General features: G+C 47.3%; 2 protein-coding genes across 2 annotated transcripts in view; both read left to right on the plus strand.

Moving 5' to 3' along the window:
- The window catches only part of LOC147645291 (uncharacterized), a 409,208-nt gene extending 399,978 nt beyond the window's left edge, over positions 1 to 9,230 (plus strand). The window contains 1 exon segment of the mRNA XM_086874768.1: positions 8,210 to 9,230. Within this exon segment, the coding sequence (XP_086730894.1) occupies positions 8,210 to 8,750 (541 nt within the window). The 3' untranslated portion in view covers positions 8,751 to 9,230.
- The window catches only part of LOC111922621 (uncharacterized), an 813,543-nt gene that overhangs the window by 389,041 nt on the left and 404,491 nt on the right, over positions 1 to 20,011 (plus strand). The window lies entirely within an intron of this gene.

The raw sequence follows: 20,011 nt of genomic DNA on the forward strand, positions 1-20,011 counted from the left end.
CCAGTTCTCCTCTCCCTGCGTTCCCTGCATGCGGCGCTGTCGGAGCCCGGCCCGGGCTTCCCGCAGTCCATGTCCATGGGGTCCCTGGCTGGGATCCCCTTCCAGCGCCGCCGCAGCGAGCGGGGCCGGGCGGAGCCGAGCCGGGATCTTGGGATAGCCAGGGCTGGGATATTGGGATAGCCAGGGCTGGGATATTGGGATAGCCAGAGCTGGGATATTGGGATAGCCAGAGCTGGGATCTTGGGATAGCCAGAGCTGGGATCTTGGGATAGCCAGGGCTGGGATATTGGGATAGCCAGAGCTGGGATATTGGGATAGCCAGGGCTGGGATATTGGGATAGCCAGGGCTGGGATATTGGGATAGCCAGGGCCGGCACAAGGAGCGGCACCGGCACGGGGCCAGCGGGGAGCTGCAGATGCTGCAGCAGTGGCACAGCCAGAGCGGGGCTGAGCGGGGGGAGCCGGGGCTGGGGGATCTGTGGGGCTGCGATGGCAACTGTGGCACCGCCATGGGGATCCCTGAGATCCAGGCTGAGGGATTAACAAATTCCCTGGCTCACAGCTGCAGGGAATGTCTCCGGAAATATGTCAGATATGGGCGGGAGGCGCTGGAGTGTAAAGGTGGGGAGGGCAGAATTGCCATGGGAATATGGGAATGGGAATGTGGGATTTGGGAGGGCAAATTCATGGCTGGGAAATCCATGGAAATTCCATGGATGGATCTCAGACATCCCATTCCCAGGGGATGTCCAAGGATGGATCCCACTGCTGTCCCATTCCCATGGGAATTCTGTAGATGGATCTCACTGCCATGCCATTCCCACGGAATTCCATGGGCAGATCTCCCCATCCCACTGCCATGGGAGCTCCAATCCAGTTCCCCCCCAAACCCATCCTGCGGGTCACCCTGTTTTTTGCTATCCCCAGCCCCCACAAGACTCCTGGGGGTCCCCCATGACCCACCCAGGCCCCCCAAACTCTTTCTGGGTTCCACCTCATCCCCTCACAATGGGAATTCCTGGAAGTCCCCTCGTGTCCCCTCCCCCAGGACTTTGGGGGTCCCACCTGACCTGTCTGTGCACCCCCAGATTTCTTCCACAGCCCCCCTGTGATGGTGGAGGGTGGGGGCCGAGTGCTGGTGCCTCCCTGCCTGCAGCAGATCCAGCGGTGAGGGCAGTTTGGGGGGTCCCTCAGCATTTGGGGTCCCTGGGATTTGGGGTGACCCCCCGGGCCCCCCAGGATCTCCCTGAACATGCTGACGCTGCCCGTGCGCAGTGAGAAGGTTCAAACCCAGCACGGGGTCCCCAGCACTGCCACCCGCATTGCCCAGGTACCCCCAAACCTGCCGAGAACCCCCAAAGCCCCTGGGACACCCCAACTTCCCCTGATCCCAAACACAGCCCTGGATGCTCCAAAAACCCCCCAAGACAACAAAACCCCATACAGACATTGAGAAGGTTCATACCTGGCATGTGCTCCCCATCTCCATCACCAGCAGGTTCCCCAAAACAGCCTTGGGACCCCCAATTTCATCCCTGGGATCGCCCAAATTCCCCCATCGGGACCCCTGTAAACCCCCCTCAGGAATCCCCCAAAAACCACCGTGGCCCCAAAAACACCCAGAACTTCTGAAAATCCCCAGGAACCCCTCACAAAGGTTTGCACCCAGCATGGGGACCCCATCGCCTTCATCGGCATCACCCAGGTACCCCCAAACCCCTCCCGGGACCCCCAACCCCTCCCGGGCTCCACTGCCGGAACCAACGGGAGCGGTGTTGCCCTTTTAAGAGGAGTTACAGTGGGACCCGACAACACTGGGGGCCCTTAAAGCGGCCATGGTAGAGAGTACCCCCAAAATCCACCCTGGGGGGACAAAACATCCCCTACAGGGGCTTGGGGTGGGGACACCCCTAAAAATGTCACTTAAAGCCGTCATGATCCCCCCTCAAAAGGGGCTTGTGGGGCTGCGGCTGCACAAACACCCTAAAATGGGGAGGAAAAAACACCCCTGTAGTGGTGGGACCCCCCCCCCAAAAATACCTGAAAAAGAGAAAAACTCCTCTTGAGAGGGGCCTGAAGACCCTGAAAGGCCCTGGAAGAGGGACAAGATCCCCTCCTGTGCTGGGGCCTCCCCGAGCCGGGAACTCTCCCGTTCCTGCACTCGGGGGAGCCCCGAACGACGGCGGCTCCTGGGCTGAGCCCCCCTCAGCCGGGGCTGCGGGGGGAACTGGGGGGGCTGGGACGGGGCTTGGGGCTCCTGGGGTGAACTGGGGGACCCTCAGTGCTCCCACCTCCCCCTGTTCCCCTGTCCCGCCTCGTTCCCATTGTTCCCCCAAACCTCCGCTGCCCCCAGCTCGGTTTGGGGGGGACCCAGCCCTTTCCCATCGTGTCCCGGCCCGGCCCCGCTCACCCGAGGGCTCCGAACCACGCACAGGGACAGAGGAGGGACAGAGGAGGAGCAGGAGGAGGAAGAGCTGGAGCAGGCAGAGGAGGCTCCACCTGCGCTCCCCGCTCTCTGCATCTGCAGCTCCTTCGGGACCATCGCCCCCCATCCCGCAGGTGCCCGGGGAGGGGGAGCTCGCCCCAAATACCCCGGGGCTCCCTGGCTTTGGGGTTTTTGGGGGGGTGTTTGGGGATGGCAGGGCTCCAGAGCCGAGCCGCAGATGCCCCTCGGGGGCACCCCGGGGGTCCCCGGGAGGTGTTTTTGGGGGGTCCCGGTGGCGGTGGCGGCAGAGCCCCGGCAAAGGGGCCGGGGGGATGCGGGTCCGGCATGGCCGGGAAAGGGGTTCGGGGCTCCCGGTGCCGGCAGTGGCTGCTCCCAGCATTGCCCAGTTGCTCCCCCCGTGTGGTTTCAGTTTCCTCGGCAGCAGGAAGAGCCCAGTCTCTCCCAGTCATTCCCCATTAGGGTACAACTTGTCTCCATTTTTCCCAAATGTTATCCCCATTTTCCCACATTTTTATCCCATTTATCCCAAATTTTTCTCGTTTTATCCCGTTTCTATCCAATTTTTTCCCATTTTTCCTCATTTATCCCCTTTTCATATATTTTTTCCCCACTATTATCCTATTTTTTTATTTTTCCCTAGTTTTCACCCATTTTTCTTCTTTTTTCCTCCATTTCCCCCCTTTTTAACTCATTTTTCCTCATTTTTTTCTTATTTTTTCTGATTTTTTTTCTATTTTTTCCTGCATTTTTACTCCATTTTTTCTCCATGTTGTCCTAATTTTTCCCTTTTTTTTTTCCATTTTTAATCTATTTTTTCCCCATTTCTCCATTTTACCCTCTTTTTGCTTCATTTTCCCCCAGTTTTTTCCCCATGTTCTCTCCTGTTTTCCCCATTTTCTTCCATTTTTCTCCCACTTTCACTTCATTTTTACCATTTTTATTCCCATTTTCCCTTAATTTTTCTCCCAGTTTCCCTCATTTTTTTTCCCCATTTTTATCCTGGTTTTATCTCATTTTTCCATCATTTTATCCCCATCTTCTTCCATTCCTTTCTCCCATTTTTCCCAATTTTTCCTTCATTTCTATCCCATTTTTCCCTAATTTTATCCCATTTTTTCCCTATTATTTTCCCATGTTGGCTCCAATTTCCCCCATTTTTCCTCCATTTCCATCCTAATTTTCCCTATTTCCCCCTAATCTTTTCCATTTAATTATTCAAAAAAATTAATATTTTTGCGGGAAAAAAGGGTGCTTTGGGGGCAAAACTCCATGAATTTGAATCACAGCTTTCTCGTGATTTTTCCATGATTTTTCCGTGATTTCTGCATGATTTCCAGCCAGAAGGAGGCGTGGGATTCATCTGAACATTCTGGAAGCTGGAATAGGACCAGGCCATCAACCTTCCCAAAAATCTGGACCAGCTCATCCGCAATTCCACCTTTCCCCACTCCCCGGATTCCCAGGTCTGGAAATTCTTCTACAACCTCCCAGGTAGGCAATTCCCAAAATTTCATGGAAAAATGGGATAGGGGGATTTCATCCTGGATTTTTCCTGATTTTCCCCAATCTTTTTCTCTCCTTTTTTTTTTTTTTTTTCTTTTTTTTTTCTTATTTTTCCCTTATTTTTCCATTAATTTTTCCCAGTTTTTTCACCATTTTTTTCCTGATTTTTTTGTTTTTCTTGATTTTTCCCTCTTCTCAAAATTTTTTGTCTTTTCCCCAACTTTTTCTCTAATTTTTCCATAATTTTTCTGTTTTTTCCCATTTTTTCCCAATTTTTTCCCCTTGTTTTTCCCATTTTTTTCCCTGATTTTCCCCCAATTTTTTTCATTTTTTTTTCTTATTTTTTTCTCTTATTTTTTTCCAGGTTTTATTCCCTTTTTCTTATTTTTCCTCATTTGTCACAATTTTTTTCACAATTTTTTTCACAATTTTTTTCACATATTTTCCAATTTTTTTTCCTGATTTTTCCCTCTGATTTGTCCAAATATTTCCCTTTTTTCCTAATTTTTCCTGATTTTTTCCTGTTTGTTTCCTTGATATTTCCTAGTTTTTTCCCAATTTTTTTCCCAATTTTACAAAGTTTTTTTCCCCACTTTCTTGTACTCTTTTTTTTTTTTTCCCTTGATTTTTCCCATTTTTTTCCCAGTCTTCTTCCTCTTTCTTTTCCTGATTTTTCCCTGTATTTCCTAATTTTTTTACTGATTTTTCCTGATTTTTTCCAGGTTTCTTCCCTCTCTTTTCTTGATTTTACCCAATATTTGCTTAATATTTTTCCAGATTTTCCCCATTTTTTCCAGCTTTTTCCAGATTTTTTTTATAATTTTTTTTATTATTTTTTTCATTATTTTTTTATTTTTCTGATTTTTTTTTTCATTTTTTTCCCATTTTTTCCTTAAACTTTTTCTTGATTTTTGTGCTTTTTCCTGTTTTAATCCCATTTTTTTCCCTGATTTTTCCCTTTTCCTTTCCCTAATCTTTCCGGTTTTCCCCAATTCTTTCCTGATTTTTTTCATTATTTTTTTTTTCTGATTTTCCCAGATTTTTTTATCCTTTTCCTGTTTGTTTCCCTGATTTTTCGCTGATTCTCTTTTTTTTTCCACATTTTTTCTCTGATTTTTTCAAATTATTTTCCAGATTTTTTTGCAATTTTTTCTCAAATATTTCTGGTTTTTCCTTCATTTTTCCAATATTTTCCCAATTTTTCCTGATTTTTCCCAGGGTCTTTTTGGTTTTCTTTTCCTGATATTTTCCCTGATTTCTCACAATTTTGCACAATTTTTTTCATGTATTTCCCATTTTTTCCTGATTCTTCTCTCTTCCTTTCCCAAATTTTTTCTGGCTTTTTCCCAATTTCTTCTCAAATTTCCTTAGTTTTTACCTGATTTTTCCTGGTTTTTTTCCTATTAATTTTCAGATTTATTCCTCTTTCTTTTCTGGATTTTCCCCAATTTTTCCAAGTTCTTTCCCAGTTTTTTTCCTGATTTCCCAAATATTCTTTCCAATTTTCCCTGGTTTTTCATGATTTTTCCTTCTTTTCCTATTTTTTCTGATTTTTTCCCCATTTTTTCTGACTTTTCCTGATTTTTCCCAGATTTTTTCCACTTTCTTTTCCTGATTTTTCCCCAATTTTTTCACATTTTTTTCCATAAGTTTGCTCTTTTTTTTCCCCCAAACTTTTCCTGGTTTTCCCCAATTTTTTTGTCAGATTTTCTTCTGTTTTTCCCAAATTTTTCCCAATTTTTTCCTGATTTTTCCCTGATTTTTTTGGATTTCACCCTGATATTTTTGGGTTTTCCCTGAATTTTCCCTTCCATTTTCCTTGAATTTATCCTGGGCTTTTTTCCATTTCTTCCCCAGTTTTCCAGTTTCCTTCACACTCCCAGTCTCATCCCAGTCACAATCTAATCCCAGTAACACCCAGTCTGATCCCAGTCACTCCCAGTCTGATCCCAGTCACTCCCAGTCTGATCCCAGTCACTCCCAGTCTGATCCCAGTCACTCCCAGTATGAGGCCAGTGGCCCCCAGTTGCTCCCTGGCAGTGCCAGTGTGACCCCAGTAGCCTCCAGTGTGATCCCTGGGACTCCCTGTCTCTCCCAGTATATCCCAGTCAGCCCCAGCACGCTCCCAGTCATTCCCAGCTCCTCCCAGTTGCTCTCAGCATGATCCCAGTTGTTCCCAGCCACTCCCAGTCAATCCCAGTATGATTCCAGTCACCCTCAGTGGGATCCCAGTCTCAGCCAGCAGGGACCCAGCTGCTCCCACTGGGATCCCAGTATGATCCCAGTTGAGTATGATCCCAGAATAGTTGCAATTCTTCCCAGTTCCTCCTGGTATGATCCCAGTTGTCCCTGGAATAGTCCCAGTCCATCTCAGCATGGTCCCACTCACTCCCAGTTGCCCCCAGTGTCGTTCCAGCTGTTCCCAGGATGGTCACAGACACTCCCAGTATATCCCATGTGCCCGCAGCATGCTTGTGCTCATTCCCAGTCATTCCCAGTTACCCCAGTAAGGTTCCAGTTACCCCAGTCCAAACCAGTCCCTGCCAGTGCTGCCACTCCTGGGATCCCCCAGCCCTCTCTGTTCCCCCTCCCACATCTCCCCAGAGGAGCCCCAAGGGCTGGCAGTCCCCAGCCAGGGTCCCCAGCCAGCCCCAGGTTGGATCTGCAGCCCCCAATTTTCCCAGTTTCCCTCTCCTTTTCCCCGGGCTGGGTTCCCCCCGTCCCCAGCGGGTGGGAGCAGCGGAGAGCCCCGCGCTGCCCATCCCGACCTGTCCCGGCTCCATCCCCGCTCCTGCCGTGGGCTGTGAGGGGTTTGGGAACGGGGCACCGAGGGTGTCACTGCTCCTGGGGGAGGAGGAGGAGGGATGGAAGCGGAGAGATGAAGGAGAGAGAGAAGGGATGGAAGTAGCAGATGGAGCTGGTGTTACGGAGAAGGAGGAGGAGGGATGGAAGAGGAGTAAGAGGAAGAGGAGGGACAAAGGAGGATCAGGGAAAGGAGAAGGAACCATGAGGTTGAGCACTCCCTGAATTCACACCCCCATCCTAGAGGTGACTGGGGAGGGGGAGCTTGGCCCAGATATCTAGGGAGGACCCTGGGTTGAGTTTTTTTGGGGGGATGTTTGGAGAATTAATAGTTCCAAAGCTGAGCGGAAAATGCCCATTGGGGCAACATTGGGGGTTCCCAGTGGCAGCTGCTGGCAGAGGCAGCCTGGAGGAGCAGAGCTCTGTGACCCACAGGACCCCAAAGTGGGGAGCCCAGAGAGGGGGAGCGCCACGATTCATGGAACCCTCAACAGCCTGGAGAGCGGCAGCAGGGAGTCCTTGGACCCCCTGCACCCTAAAGCAGAGAATAAAAGGAGAAGCGACACTGGAACCCCACCCCCGCCCTCCCCATCTCTAAGTGTTGAGGTGAATATGGGGAAAATTTTCAGATCCCTGGGAAACCCAGCAGCCTGAGGAGGGCAGGGACCGAGTGGATGGGGGACCCCAAGTACAAGAGTGAAGCCCAGCAGGTGGGACAGGGGGGAACCCCTGAACACCAAAGAGGAAAGACCAGAGATGGGGAACTCCTTGGAGGCATTTTCAGGGCTGACTGGGAGGTTGTTTATGGACTCCAGATGTCCGGTGACTTCTAGAGATGGGCAGAAGGAATCTAACCCAACGTTCTTGTGCATTGTATTTTTCCCCAAACCAGGATTTCCCATTCCCAAACCTTGGCCAGATGGAGAAGGAGGCTGCTGTGAGGAAGAGGAAGATGCCCCAGGACACCCAGGCAGGTGAGGAGGAAGTCAGTGCCCCTTTCCCCCTCTCTCCTGCTCCATCTCCCAGCCCAGCCTGGCCCCCGGCTGCAGGACAACCCCGCTGCCGACGCCGTCCTGCCGGGGATGCACTGGGGGGATCTCCTTCCCCTTTCCTCTGGCACGGAGGCAAATCCCATCCTCTCCTTGTCCTTCCTCCCCCAGACAAGGAGCTGAGGATGGAGACCAGGGAGGACAAATCCCCACAGGAGAAGCTCATGGAAGAGGCCGTTTTGAGCAGCTCCACAGTGCAGGAATCTAATGGGGAGGAAAAGCTTCCGAGATCCCACAGGAGGAGGGGCTCCAAACCCATCCCAGGGTGCTCTGAGGAGGAAAGACCCACCCTGTGCTGGGAAGGCGGCCGGAGATCCAGCCAGGGCTCTGAGCTGGTGGTCCATGAGCAGCTTCAGGATGGGGAGAAGCCCTACAAGTGCTTGGAGTGTGGGAAGAGCTTCAGCCAGAGCAACAGCCTGATCAGCCACCAGATGATCCACACTGGGGAATGGGCCTACGAGTGTGGGCAATGTGGGAAGGGCTTCAGCTGCAACTCCAAACTCATCATTCACCAGCGCATCCACACTGGGGAGAGGCCCTACGAGTGTCTCGAGTGTGGGAAGAGTTTTCAGACCAGCTCCACTCTCCTCAGGCACCAGCGGATTCACAGAGATGAGAGGCCCTTCCGCTGCCCTGACTGTGGGGAGGGCTTCAAGCGAAACTCCCACCTTGTTAGGCACCGGCACATCCACACCGGGGAGAGGCCCTACGAGTGTCCCGAGTGTGGGAAGAGGTTTCAGAGCAGCTCCAATCTCCTCCAGCACCAGCGGATGCACATGGATGAGAGACCCTTCCGCTGCCCCGAGTGCAGGAAGGGCTTCAAGCACAACTCCAACCTCATCACCCACCAGCGCATCCACACTGGGGAGAGGCCCTACGAGTGTCCCCAGTGTGGGAAGAGCTTCAGCCAGAGCTCTAACTTGACCAGACACCAACAGAGGCACCGGTAAGGGAAGCCCTGTGAGTGCCCCAATTGCAAGAAGAGCTTCGTGTGCTGCCCCAGCTCCATCCCCCATCAGAGGACCCACGTTGGGCAGGACCTGATGACCCACGTTCCCAGTGATCTGTGTTGGCAACACACTGGGCTGGTGGTCATTTTATTTTGGTTTCAATTATCTTTTGATTCATCTTCATCTATTTAAAAGAGAAATAGTGGTAAAAATCAAGAAATTCATCAAAGGCATCTAAAACCTCACATTTTACTGGTGCTTCAAGGGAATCTGGGAGGTACTTGGGAATATTTGGGGGTTGTGGGGTTATTTGGTGGAGTTGTCTCCATTTCTTGGCACTCAAAGAGACAAAAGGGTTTGATCTTTCACCTCAAAACCACTCAATGTCACTGAATCCAACTCAGTACCTCTCCAAAATTATTCAATTCCACAGCCCCTCAGGGTGTGATGTCTTAAGTTTTAGCTTTCCTATTTTTCATATTCTGCGCTGCCTATGTTTGTAGCTTTGAACTTCATATTAATTGTTAGTGAGCTCTCTTCACAGAGTAGGTAGACAAAACAATTCCTTTTCTAGCTTGATACCAAGGACAGTCGTTAGAAGTTTCAGCCCAAAAGCATGAACAAAGGTGGGCTGAAGAGAGAAAACAAGAAGGATGGGACTTCATCATCTGAAGCTGTCATTGGACAATGAACCCCAATATGCAGATTGACCTCAGCTTATAAAAATGTGAGACCTTGTGATCATTTGTCCATTTTTGTGACCATTTTTGGTCTATCTTGAGTGTAGACCTGGCCTGGCTCTTTTACTGCCCATGGTGTATTTAAATTCTTCTAATAAACTTTATTCTTAACTCTGTGCAGCCTCTGTTCTAGGTCAGCCTTCTGAAGGCATCAGGTGGAATGGGGTTGGAAGGGGATTGGGTGAAGTGGGATGCAGATCAGGAGGGGTGAGATGGGCATTGGGTGGGGCAGGATGGGTGGGATGGAGTTTGGGAGGTGTGAAATGTGGGAAATTGGGCTTGGGAAGGCATTTTGATGTCCAGCAGGGATGGGATGGGTTGGGGTTTGGATTGGGGAGGTGGGGTGGGGTCTGGAATGAGACAGCCAAAGTTTGGGGATGATGAATGAAGGGGGAGCCCATTACTGAGTGAGGTTTTGTGTGAGGTGCCCCTGCCCAGGGAGGCAAGGATTGAGTTTCAAATGAACGTTGTTGAAGTGAGTGGCATGGACAAGAGGGAATTCCATCCCTCTGCCTCGGAGGTTGGGTCCTGTGAGCCCAGGAAGAAACTCCACTCTGGACCCCTCGTGGGGAGGCAGCCCAAGGAATTCTGATTGGGTTTGGGCCCCTGGGGTTTCTCCCTTGCTGTGTTCCCAGTGGTTCCTGACCTTGAACTCCACCCTGGTTCTCAAACCCCATCGCCCTGCCTCTGTTTGGGGCTGTCTCTGGATCTGAGTTTGTTCCTGAGCTGAATAAATGTTTTCCTGAGCAGAATCCCATCTCGTTGGTGTCCCATGCCTGTTCCTGGTAACTGTGGCTTCCCTGGACATGATCCTGCAGCCTGGCCCTGGAACGCAAGACCTCACAAAATCAAGACCCCCCCAGACCCCCACAAAAATCGAAAAATTCCCTAAAATTTGCCAAATCCCCTGAAATTCCCTTAATTTCCATAAAATTCCCTTCTATTCACCCTCCACTGCCTCCGCAGACGGTGCCTTGGGGACATCTCAAGGAATTTAGAGGGGGTCTCTCCTCCCCCCCCACCCCGAAAAACCTGCTGCTTTTGGGAAAAAAATTCCCCAAAATCCCTTGGATTCAAGGAGGAGTTCCCCATTTTTGATGCATTTTTTGGGGGTTCCTGTCATGCTATTGGGAACGACGAGAAGCACAACATGGGCTCTCTTATGAGTTGAAAATGAATGCAAGTTTAATTACCTGAGATCTTCTTTTATAGACCGATATGTGAAAGTACAGAAAGGTAAAACTCTTATTGGTTAGCGAACAAACACAACACTGCCACTGGTCAGTGGGATACACCACCCCACGACCTTCTCTTGCAAGAAAACAAGAAACTGACAAACAGCACCTGCAAGGCTGTCTTCTGTCTCTGAGGATTGTTTTAATTCCTCCTTTTGATTTCCCAGGCCACTTTCTCAGGTGAAACTGAGAAAGATATGCAGCTTGCTTTTCCACAGGCACTGTGCTCCCTGCTTTGCTCATAGCGTGTGTCACTGAGAGGAGAAAATGGAGGCTGTCACTGCTGTGGTGTCACAGAGAGTGGAACACTGGGGCTGTCACTGCTGTGGTGTGTGATAGATTGACATTTAAGATAAAAAGACAAACAGCAAAGGAAGTTAAGGTTGCTGGAGGCTGATGGGAGTTGTTTCTCCTGGCCAATATCTGGCCATTTCGAAGAACTGACGGTAGTTTTGACCATTGAAATCTGACATCAACCTGTGAACACCACCCTTTAAATCTTAAGCTTGGGAATTTCTCTTTCTCTTTGGTTTCTGGCTTTTGAAGAGGTAACAGGGCTCCGGTTCTGCCTCCCCCCCACCCAGGCCAGACAAGGCCGCGGGGGGAGCGGGGCTGGCCGGAGTTCTGCGGTTCCTGGTGGTGGATGGAGACTGTGAAGTGACAGGAGCCCCTTCCCAGAGGAGCTGAAGCTCTGGTAGGGCTCGCTGAGCCTTGTGCAGCGGGGCTGCCGGGCCAGGCTGGTTCCTGGGTCAGCTGCAGTTTCTGATGCTGCTGGCCTTCAGCAGAGACTGCCGAGGAAGGGGAGGGAAAGCTCTTGAGCTGCGGCGTGCTGAGACAGTGGCCACACTCCTCCAGAGCAGCTACCAAAATTCTTCCATGGCAAACAGCTCCAGCTGCTGCCTCGGCAGAGATCAAGGCCTGGGCAAGAGTTTAACCCTTTCACTAGGCAGATGAGACTTGCAGATTAATCCTTTGTCCAGAGAGAGGGGAAGAGAGAGGGATCAACATGGAAAGAAACAGCATCAACTCTCAAAGGCAATGAGGGAAGGAATTAACCCTCAGATGGGAAGAGAAGAAGGAGATGCCTGAAAAAGCGGAAGTTTTCTTTTGTTCGAGCCATGAAGAGGGACAATAATGTTCTGAAAAAACTCCTTTCTTTCCTGAAACAGTATTTTGGGGGGAATGGAGTATTTCAAAGTGTAGATCTGAGCAAAAGTAATTAATTGATAAAGCTGAGTAAATGGTGAAATCATTGTAATCCTAGGAGATGCTGGAAGAGAAAAGGAGAAGCGAGAGTTGTTGAAGATTTGTGGCTCTTAAGAGTCAAAGCAAAAATTTCTGTTTCCAGAGATGATCACAGAGACAAATGAAGAGAGCTTTTGCCTTTGAAGATCTCATCCTTCAAATGACACCCCTTGAATCATGGCCCAAGAACACAGCTCAGAGTGGTGTGAAATGGGGGGAAAGGACTGATGGCAGAGTTTTCTGGGCCACTGGCATCAGAGCAATAGGAAGCAAAGGACGAAAAAATGGTTTTCTGGTGAAAAACTCCATAGATTGACAAAAGAGAACTTCTTTTTCTCAACAAAGACTGGTGAAAAGACTACAGCAAAGTTAGGACTGTTTTACCACCAGCTTTTTTTTTTTCTCTAAATGTCAATTAAGGACAGGAATGGCAGCGTGGTGGGGAAAAAGGGTTTCTGGAAGTTTTCTTCTGGTTTCTTATCCTTGTAGTTTGGTTAATAAACTTAATAATTTCTTTAAGTTTTAAGCTTCTTTTGCCCTTCTCATAATCCACACCTCACAGCAAGAAATGAATAAGTTTTCCAGTGATTTTTTAACTAATGCTTTAAAACCACGAGAGGTGTCACAGAGAGGAGGAAATTAGGGCTGTCACCATTGTGGTGTCACAGAGAAAAGAACTATGGGACCGTCAGGGTTGTGGTGTCACAGAGTGGGGTACACTGGGGCTGTCATGGCTGTGGTGTCACAGAGAGGAGGAAATTTGGGCTGTCAATTCTGTGATGTCACAGACAGGGGAACATTGGGGCTGTCACTGCTGTGCTGTCACAGAGAGTGGAACACTGGGGCTGTCACAGAGAGGAGAAAATAAGGTATTTTTTTTTTATGTTATGAACATGAAAAACCATCCTAGTAAAACAGATGTACATGTATACATGGAGTAAAGAACACTTTTACAGCAATCCAGAGCTTGTTAAGTAGATTCACAATTGATATAATGTGATATTATAATGATCCAAATAATGTATAGTATAGATTATTCAATGTACTTTATGTACTATCATCCCAGAGCCTGCAACAGCTGATAAATGAGTGACGGATTGGACAATTATGTCCAGATAACAATTCTTCAAGCTCACTGTAAGGATCCAGCTGTTATATTAATTCACTGATTGCCAAGTCAAACTGACCTGAATATTGTTTTGATGCAGAAAACTTCTGGGTTTATTGGTAAATTCTCCATCCAGGTAAAGTTAAGGCCTGGCCTGGATCTCAGCTTTAAACTGGAGGGAAGCCCTTAGCTTTCTTTCTTTAAACAAAATTCCTAACAATTATAATTTAATCAACTAGCTATTATTTGGATGTCTTTCAGCTTAACTTTGAGATTACTGAAAACTGTGTTGAATTAAATCTATAATATACTTGTTCAAATGAAGGAAAAGGTTAAAGAATGAGAGAAACCTGTGCAGGTTAACTATGTATTTTTTCAATTCAATTTTTAAAAAATGCATTTTTCGGAAATTGACAGTAATTACAGTAGTAATGCCTGGTGATCACCTTATATATATATGTATATACATGATATTTTATATACAACTTTATATTATAAAATGCTACATTAGAAGTAGATGTATAGAGAAGACATTTTCAAAACATTCATTTATTGAGAATACTGAAGCAAAGCAAAAATCTTTTAAATTTCTTGGGATGAATGACTATCATAATTTTTCATGTTATTTATAAAAAGCAAAACCAACAGATATCATTAGAAATGCAATATCTATATTTATTCTATTATGCAATATTTGTAAACTTTTTGATTTACTTTTGAAAGCATTTTATTCAATAGGGGCTTCTCTCTGAAGCTCAATTGTGACCGCAATAATTTGCAGATTAGCCAGCAATGCAATTTACAATGCTTTTGATTTTTGCATTGCCTAATTAAATTTTTTATTATTATTATTATTATATTTTTCCTCTTGTTGCTTGATTTCTTCCTTTCAGCTGCTTTGTGGAAAGCAGCCCAGGGATGCTGAACTTTGTATTGATATGTCCCGAATCCACGGGTTTTAGAATCGCTCCCAAGTCTCTGTATAGTTGTTCCTCTAGGCTTTCAACAAGTTTAGACACTCCCTTTGCTAAGATAAAATTCAGGGAGGTTTGCACAGATTCTGCAGCCTGCAAGAATTTTGAGAATTCTGCAGCTGACTGAGACAAGCCCGTCTGTTCTTTTTCTGAGCCCGTATTGTCCATTCCTCTCCCGTCTCTTGCTTCTGCCCTGTTTGTAGGAGATACCGTGTCTTGTGTGGCTTTTACTGCCATAATTCCATCCTTTGAAAGGATTTCCAACACTTTGGGTGATGTCTTGTGAGATAAAGGTGTCCCAATCCCCATGGAATTACAGAGGCAGAGACTCAGCCTTTTCCAGCATATCCATCAGGGTCTCCCTTCCTGTGCTGGTCTGTAGCATCCCTTGCCTGTGTTTCAGAGTTCCGTTTAGTGAAAATGACTTCATAAATCACTCTAGAAGCCAACAGAGGTTTAGTTGCTGCCTGGTCTCTAAGAGTGGCCTTTCTATATATTCTCATGTTTATCTTATCCCACAGGCTTGGGGTAAAAATTTTCTGTGGATCCATGTTAGGGAATTCTGCCTGTATCCAGGATAGAAGGCTTTTAAGCTCATCTGTGGGTACAGAGATTGGGTGCTCCTTGACCACAGTTTCCAAGATAGCCAAAACCTCCCTCTCAGGTTTGGACATGTTTCCCATATTTTTGCTCCCTTTTGACAACTTACCTGACCTTACAGTCAGCTTTTCTCTCAGCTCCTCTATCCGTGATCTGTTCCACAGCTCACAGACGTCTGGCTCTGGCTTATCTGCTCTCACCAGCACCAGGATTACCAAGATCTTATTTTTCTCCTTTCCATGGAGTTTTCCCAGATTTCCACTCTCTTCTCTTTTTTTTTGTTTTTTCAAAAGGGGCATTCACATTCAAGGTACCAAACATTTTGGTGCCACTCTGTCTTGATAGGACATTCGTGGTTGGGTTCGTTTCCCCTCTTGGACTGAGACTGACGAGAGAGAGGCAGTTTTCTCTTGTTTGGTTGTTTATTCTTCTTTTATCTCCATTACATGTATACAGGGTACAAGGAGCCACAAGCAGCTATGAGCACTAAGATAGAAAGGTGCAAAATGACTAACAAAGATCTTCTTCGAGGTTTTTTATATGTCCATTTACCCAGTTAATAAATGCCAAGTAAATTATTTTTCTTAGTGACTCAATTACCCAACACCTGTGTGCTGCACTGCAGCATTCTCTATCCAATCACCTACTACTACCCAAAAACCCCTAGAGGAAGAACATGAAGAAGAAAGGAGGACAAGAGACAACACCCTAAATCCTCCGTCTTGTCTTCTGTTCTCTAAACTAGTTTAAACTCCAAACTTTTATCTTTTTCACCCAGTGACATAAGAAAACTTTCTAATTTACACATTTACACCTCTAGCTTTTCTATTTAACAATTGTTTTCAGGATGTTATATGAAATTCAGTGTTTTCTTGGATGTCAGAGCCAGGTATCAGAGATAAGGGCAAAATCTCTGTGCCTCTGACTCCAACAAATTGTCTGAGTGGTTTTCCAATAATCCACCTTTCCTGGGCACCTTTGTTTTTAAGGGCTACTTCCCAAGGAACCCTCTGAATAAGTTTCCTAAATAGGCCAATGTCTGTTTTCCAGAAGTTCAATGTAAAAGTCTTATTTTTGTTCCTTCCGATTTCACTAAGTATTGAGAATTCTATAATTTCATGATCACTGTGCCCCAAGCGGCCTCCAACCACCACATTGCCCACCAGCCCATCTCTATTTGCAAACAACAAATCTAACGTAGCTCCTCCTCTATTGGGCTCACCCACCAGCTGCAACAGAAAATTGTCCTCCATGCACTCTAAAATGTTCCTGGACTGCCTCTTTTCTGCTGTATTAAGTTCCCAGCAGATGTCTGGCAGGTTGAAGTTGCCTATAAGAACAAGGGCTGGTGATCCTGAGACATTCTCCAGCTACTTGCAGAATGAATTGTCCACCTCTTCTTCCTGGTTGGGTGGACGATAACAGACTCCCAGTAGGATAATGTCAGCCGTGTGGGCCTTCTTCTTAATTCTTACCCATAGACATTCAAATTCGTTGTCACTAGTTTCAATACCTGTGGTGTCAAAAGCCTCCCTAACATAAAGGGCCACCCCTCCACCTCTTCTCCCTTTCCTGACTCTTCTGAAGAGCTTGTAGACATTCAGTGCAGTGCTCCAGTTATGTGAGTCATCCCACCATGTTTCCGTGATGGCAACTACATCATAGCTTTGCTGTTGCACCATGGCTCCAGCTCCTCCTGATTTTTTCCTATGCTGGGTGCATTGGTATCCCTGCACCTCAGCTGGGCTACTGATTTCACCCCTAAACAATGGGGCTCACCTTATTGTCACCCTGACAAGAAGGACACCGTTTTTTGCCAGATCTTGCTGTGTTTTGCAAGATCTCATGTGGCTCTTCACATGAAATCAGTTGACAAGAGACAATTAGAGGCTCTTGAACGTGTTTGTGGAGAACATGGGCTGGACTGTTGACCCTGGCTATTGATGTATTGCTTCTGGTGTAAACAAGAGTTGGAGAGTCACTCGGGCGCGTGAAATAGAGGAGGTGTATAAGTGTCAACCATGTATCACACGGGTTATTTCCTAGTCTAGAGCACAGTGGTTGATTGATTTTGTTGGTACACCATTTGATCAGTTGCCTGGATTGAATGTTCCAAGGGGTGCAGAGTACTGTGTGAACAGCAACAGATTTTGAATGCATTGGAACTGATTGAAGATTTTGGGCAGAGAGTATTAGCAGATATTAGCTTTGAGCTTCTTAAATGCTTAGCATTATTACGTATTAGACAAGGCAATAAGGTAGTGAACACCAAGTGTGGACAGGGAGTTGGAGTTCCCCAAAGTTGGCAAGTTCGTAGTAGCGAATGGGACAAGGCAGAAAGACAATGGTGACATGCATGGCCATGGCCATGTTAATGTTGATTTTTGGGGGTTTGTCAATGTATGGAGAGGGGGCGTTTCTTGACAAATCACAAACGAATGTTTGGGTAACCTGGCTAATGCATCTGGTATTCAGGATTTTGGTCTCAGTTTACAGCAGGCCAGTGACCCTTTTTGAACTTGCTTAATTGGCATTCCCCTTCAGGAGAATGAAACAGACTTTTCTGGTTGGTGGGACCCTAAGACAGTAAATTTAACTAGTGGCACAAATAGTGACTGTCTAAGTCCAAAAGGACAGTACACTTGCCTGTCTATGCCTAATGCACCCTGGCAGAAAACAGTAATTGAAAATTTGAACTGATCGTATCCTATCGCATTTCAAGAATTGGATTTGTTAGCCAGTGTTTTCCCAACCTTGGATGTTAATGTTGCTGTTCTGCCTAGCTGTGACAGCATGACCCCACCGTGGACACCAGTTAATGGTACAGGAGTAGTTTGGTTTGGAGATCCCTGGTTTAGCTGGTTACAGAAGCAAGGGGAAAAAACATAATTTGAAGATTATTAAAATGTTACAGGGCAATCTTCATAGAACAGATTAAAAACAGGGGTCTGACAGTAAATACTTCAGGAGGGTGGGAACTCCCACTGGGAGTATTTTTGATTTGTGGAATCGAGCATGGCCTGCTCTTCCAAGATGACCTGTTGGTGGACCATGCTATCTTGGTTGACTAACATTATTTGCCCATCACATGAGAGATTTATTGAATGCCAGTCAAAGTCATCATCAAAGATCATGTCAATCTGTTCAGAATGTTGATGAGACTTGTAATGATAATGTGCAATTGCCATCACTGGTGGCTGTCATTGCAACATCTTTCCTTTTACTGGGGGAATGGCTGCCATAAATGTGAAAAACATAGCTCATCTTGCCTGTTGGGGAGAAAAACAGCTTAGTTTGATTTTGAAAATGCTGAGTGAGTTGCTAACTGATGTTGATAGTATCAGGCATGTCACCTTGCAAAATCACACACCTATAGATTTTTTGTTATTAGCACATGGACAAGGGTGTGAAGATTTTGAAGGTATGTGCTGTTTTAACTTATCTGGCCACTCCCAAAGTATTCATAAACAACTGGCACAATTGCATGAAATTATGAAACATATCACAGAAGAACATGACCCCTTTTCAGACTGGCTTGCTAGTTTGGGCCTAGGGGATTGGTGGCAGACCCCAGTTAAGGGAGTAATAATGTTACTGATTGTATTTTTAAGTTTTATGCTGATTCTTCCTTGTTTGTTATAATGCCTTCAACAAACATTGCACAATTTAGTTACTCGAATTTCAGAGAAAAGAGAGGGAGATGTAGGAGTCTGGGCTGCATCAGAACAAATTTGGCCATAAAGGGAAACAGTTAAGAATGAGGGCAAGGTTATCAGACAAGGAAGGAACAGTTGTGATCAGTAAAATAACTCAAAGTAAGAGCCAAACAGGATGAGAGATAGGGAAGTTGAGCAAGTTGTGGTCCAATATATGCAAATGTAATTATCCAATAAGAATGCTTATAAGGGCGTGTGAACAGCACGTGTAGCTAGCATGCAACTAATTATAGAGGAGATGCATGCATGAATAGCTTTGTATACAGTATAAATGTAACCAAGTTTGGAGAATAAACAAACAATCTGATCATCCTATTGGTGCTGTGTCATTCCTGTTCCCACATGAAGAAATGAAGACCTCAGCAGACCTTCATGGACTCTCTCAGATTTTTCATTTCTTTCATCCACAAGCACCTGCAAAACTTGGGTGTTCCCTTCCCCTTAAGTTTGAACATCACAGAGAGAGAGGGACAGAGAAGCTTGCTGGGCCCCAATGGCTGCACACATGTAACCCACCAGTGTTGTTTTGCTCAGCTTTTCTCCAGCAGGCAGCATTAACCAGGTGAGGCTGCTCAACAGCTCCTAGCACTTTGGCATTGCCCACAAAGGACTTGGAAGTGCATTTTGTCCCATGATACAGGGAACAGATGAATGTGCCACAGCAGTCAAGGGCTGGTCAGTGAGCAATGTCACCGGGGAGTGGCTGCCAAGGGGACTCTGTACCACGGGTGGCATTTGACCCTCACTGTTCAGCCAAATTCCCACCCACCCCAGGTTCCACCCCTTCAGCCCAGTTCTCTCTACTCAGGCTCTGAGGAGACCGCAGCAGATCCTGTCACAGGCCCTGCTCAAGTCTGGGCACACGACATCCCCTTCTTTTCCCTCCCACAGGGGTTCTGCAGTCCCCGCCTTGTTCTGCCAGGGCCTGCAATGGCTGCAGGAGGATTTGCCACATTCCCTGCTGTGCCTGACCAGTCTGTAACACTCCCAGTCCCCCTCCCTGCCCTGTCTGCAGACTGCTTCCAGGTCTGCCTTTCCCAAGTGCCCAGGACCCTCTGGGATGGCTCTGGCCTTTCCAAGGGGTTTGAGAGAGGTCACACAGAGACACTACCCAGCCTTCTCCACATCCCTGACACCAAAGGCCTTTTTCACATCCCTCAGTTCCAGGTCAGTGCCCAGAACACAGCACAGCTGTGTCCAGGTCCCCAGGGTGGTTCAGAAGGAGAAGGCAGCTGGGATTTCTCCCCACAGACCCAGCACTCCAATGTCTCTCTGTGCCATCCATGGCTGTGCTGAGCATTTTCCCTGCAGCCTCCCTGCCTTGGATGTTTCTCTCCATGCAGTCCTCAGCACAGCCCAGCAAAGAATTCAGGTGGTTTCCCAGAGGACATTCCTCCTGAGTGAAGTGGCCTCAAGGCACTGTTTGTGCCACTGGAATTGTGCCAGCCCGGGTGCTGCTGATGGTGTTGGTGCTCACTGGGGTTCATCTCCCCACACACACACCATGCACTGCTGAAGTCTCCTGAGTACAGAGCAAACATGGACTGCTGGCCTGGTCCCTTGGTGTCCCTCCATGCAGGGACAACCTCCTGCAGGTGAGGGCAGAGGCCAGTGCTGGCAGTGGTGGTTGCAGGGCTGCTGGG

This window comes from Cyanistes caeruleus, unplaced genomic scaffold (assembly GCF_971803275.1).
Source record: "Cyanistes caeruleus unplaced genomic scaffold, bCyaCae1.hap1.1 HAP1_SUPER_30, whole genome shotgun sequence".
Taxonomy (NCBI): Eukaryota; Metazoa; Chordata; class Aves; order Passeriformes; family Paridae; genus Cyanistes; species Cyanistes caeruleus.